General features: G+C 42.2%; 1 protein-coding gene across 1 annotated transcript; it reads right to left on the bottom strand.

Moving 5' to 3' along the window:
• Positions 1-681: 681 nt before the first annotated feature.
• On the bottom strand, positions 682-920 carry FIBRA_06920 (uncharacterized protein; the record flags this gene model as incomplete). Its single annotated transcript, XM_012328625.1, has 2 exons — positions 682-835; positions 895-920. The coding sequence occupies 2 exons, from the start codon at positions 918-920 to the stop codon at positions 682-684; spliced, it is 180 nt and encodes a 59-aa protein (XP_012184015.1).
• Between the last annotated feature and the right edge of the window lie 1,253 nt (positions 921-2,173).

The following is a 2,173-nucleotide window of genomic DNA, read 5'->3' as shown; positions in this document are numbered from 1 at the left end:
AAATGACTGTAAACCTTTGTGTCTCCAAATATACCATCTTGACAAAAAAGTGAAATGACAATCGCACTCATATGTATTAAATTACTCAGTGCTCACATGGTGCAGTTGGAAGAGGCTGCCAACACCACCAGGCACACTCGCACTGTTCATTTCAGCCTGTACTGGTTGCTGCAAGTCCTTCATCCTGCTCTCCCTGTTACAGCTTCAGGGGGGGGTTTCTTTCTTTTCCTAACTATTCGTCATTGACCCTGTACTATACAACTGATCCCATCGCTTGATATGTTTCATCTACATCAGTGTTTCATATCTATTACGTTTTACCTATATCATGTATTACCTACATCATGTTTCATCTCCATCATGTCTCATCCTCATCACTGATACAACCCAGTGAAAACTGTTCTGTCTGACTGATCCAACTCAGTGTTTTCATACTTATTAAACCCTATTCGCCTTGCCTATTTAAGTAGCACTGCTTACGCTACTGTACTTTAGTTTTGTCCTCTTGTTCCCTACGTACCTTCATAGAGACAGTTCTCAGTAATAGACCCAGTTGTCTATTCAAGTCTAGTCTCAGTCTGAAGCTTAGCTTCAGCCAGTATATCCCTCACAAACCACTATCAGATATAGCGGCTCAGTTTGCACTCTAGTATCGGCGTAGGACTATAGCGTGTATAAGTCCTAGTAAACAGTTAACCAGTTGAACTCCTGATCCTCAGTCATTAGGTCCCTTAACAGGTGATCATCACAAATCAGACCGCTGACCAAACACATGGTGATGGCTCCCACGCCAGGTATTTTTAGATAGCCAATAGCGTTGCGAGCATCAGTCATCCTAAGGTGTTAGGTGTACTACCAGTAGTATTAGGGGTCTGGTCCCTCATGTATAAATACCAGAACAATGCAGCATAGATGGGCATCTTGGTTATACAACTAAGACCCACTACTTCATCCTACTCTCTCTCTGAGTTAGCCACTCCCAAGAACAAGCAACCACTTACCTTCTTGTAACTACCTTACCACTACAAGTGAGTTCTGGGGTTAGGGTTAGGGTTAGGGTCAAGGGCACATACCTTGACACCTTCAACAGCTCCTGATTGGATTAGAGTGAAGTTGTGTGTTACAGTTTTTTGAATATATTCTAGAATAAGCACACGTCTATCTTATCTTATCAGATACAGATTAGATATAGATTAGATGTATGCAGGAGTATCTACGGAATAGTATAGAACCAGCTAGAAGGTTCTCAGACATGGCTGTCAATCAGGTGACAGCTCACTAAGTAGTTCTACTCAGTATCGCTTAGTGGTCAAGACCCACAAGTCACCTGATATTTTAGTCAGACTCCAGCTCGGGGATTCATCATCACCACTAGTTAGTAAGATAGTCAGCAGGTGTTAGTAGATAGCCAATCAGGTAGTGAGCACAAGTACCAAGGGGTCTTGTCTTACAGTATTAGGGGGGCTTACCCAGTATGTATATAAGCCAGTAGGTCTGTACCAGATAGGGCCAGACTAGTGATAGTCATTCACCTACTTTAACTCAGAATCATCCTCTACAGTAAACTGCCCTCAAGCCTTTTACTCAGAAACTATCAGATAGTGAGTATAGTCTAGGATTAGGGTTAGGTTTGGGTTCCAGGGTGCAGTCATCATGGGTCATCGCGTGACATTGTGACTCTTCAAAGATGTCAAAGAATGGAGTTTGGTCAAAATGTGTTTTTGAGGTATTGCAGACTTTCCCAAAATTGAACACTTTGAACACTTTGAGTGTTGACATGTGCTTGAGATGTGCCCACATGCTACACAGGCCTATCAACATTAAAGCATACATGAACAGGTGTTGTGCATGCGCCTCTCAAGGTAAGGTGGAGAGCAAAAACTATGCACAGTAACACTGTTAAGGGACCTGATGACTGAGGATCAGGAGTTCAACTGGTTAACTGGTACTAGGACTTATACATGCTAATGTCCTACACTTAGACTAGACTGGTAAACTGAGCCACTGTAACTAACAGTGGTTTGAGAGCGTATACTGATTGAAGCAAAGCTTCAGACTGAGACTTGAATAGACAACTGAATCTATTACTAGAGATGTCCCTATAAAGTGTATGTAGGCAACAAGAGGACAAAACTAAAGTACAGTAGTGCATGCAGTGCTACTTAAATAGTAC

The sequence above is a fragment of the Fibroporia radiculosa genome, assembly GCF_000313525.1.
Source record: "Fibroporia radiculosa TFFH 294 genomic supercontigs, scaffold9595, whole genome shotgun sequence".
In the NCBI taxonomy this organism is placed as follows: Eukaryota; Fungi; Basidiomycota; class Agaricomycetes; order Polyporales; family Fibroporiaceae; genus Fibroporia; species Fibroporia radiculosa.
This window is presented reverse-complemented; position numbering and strand designations above follow the sequence as displayed.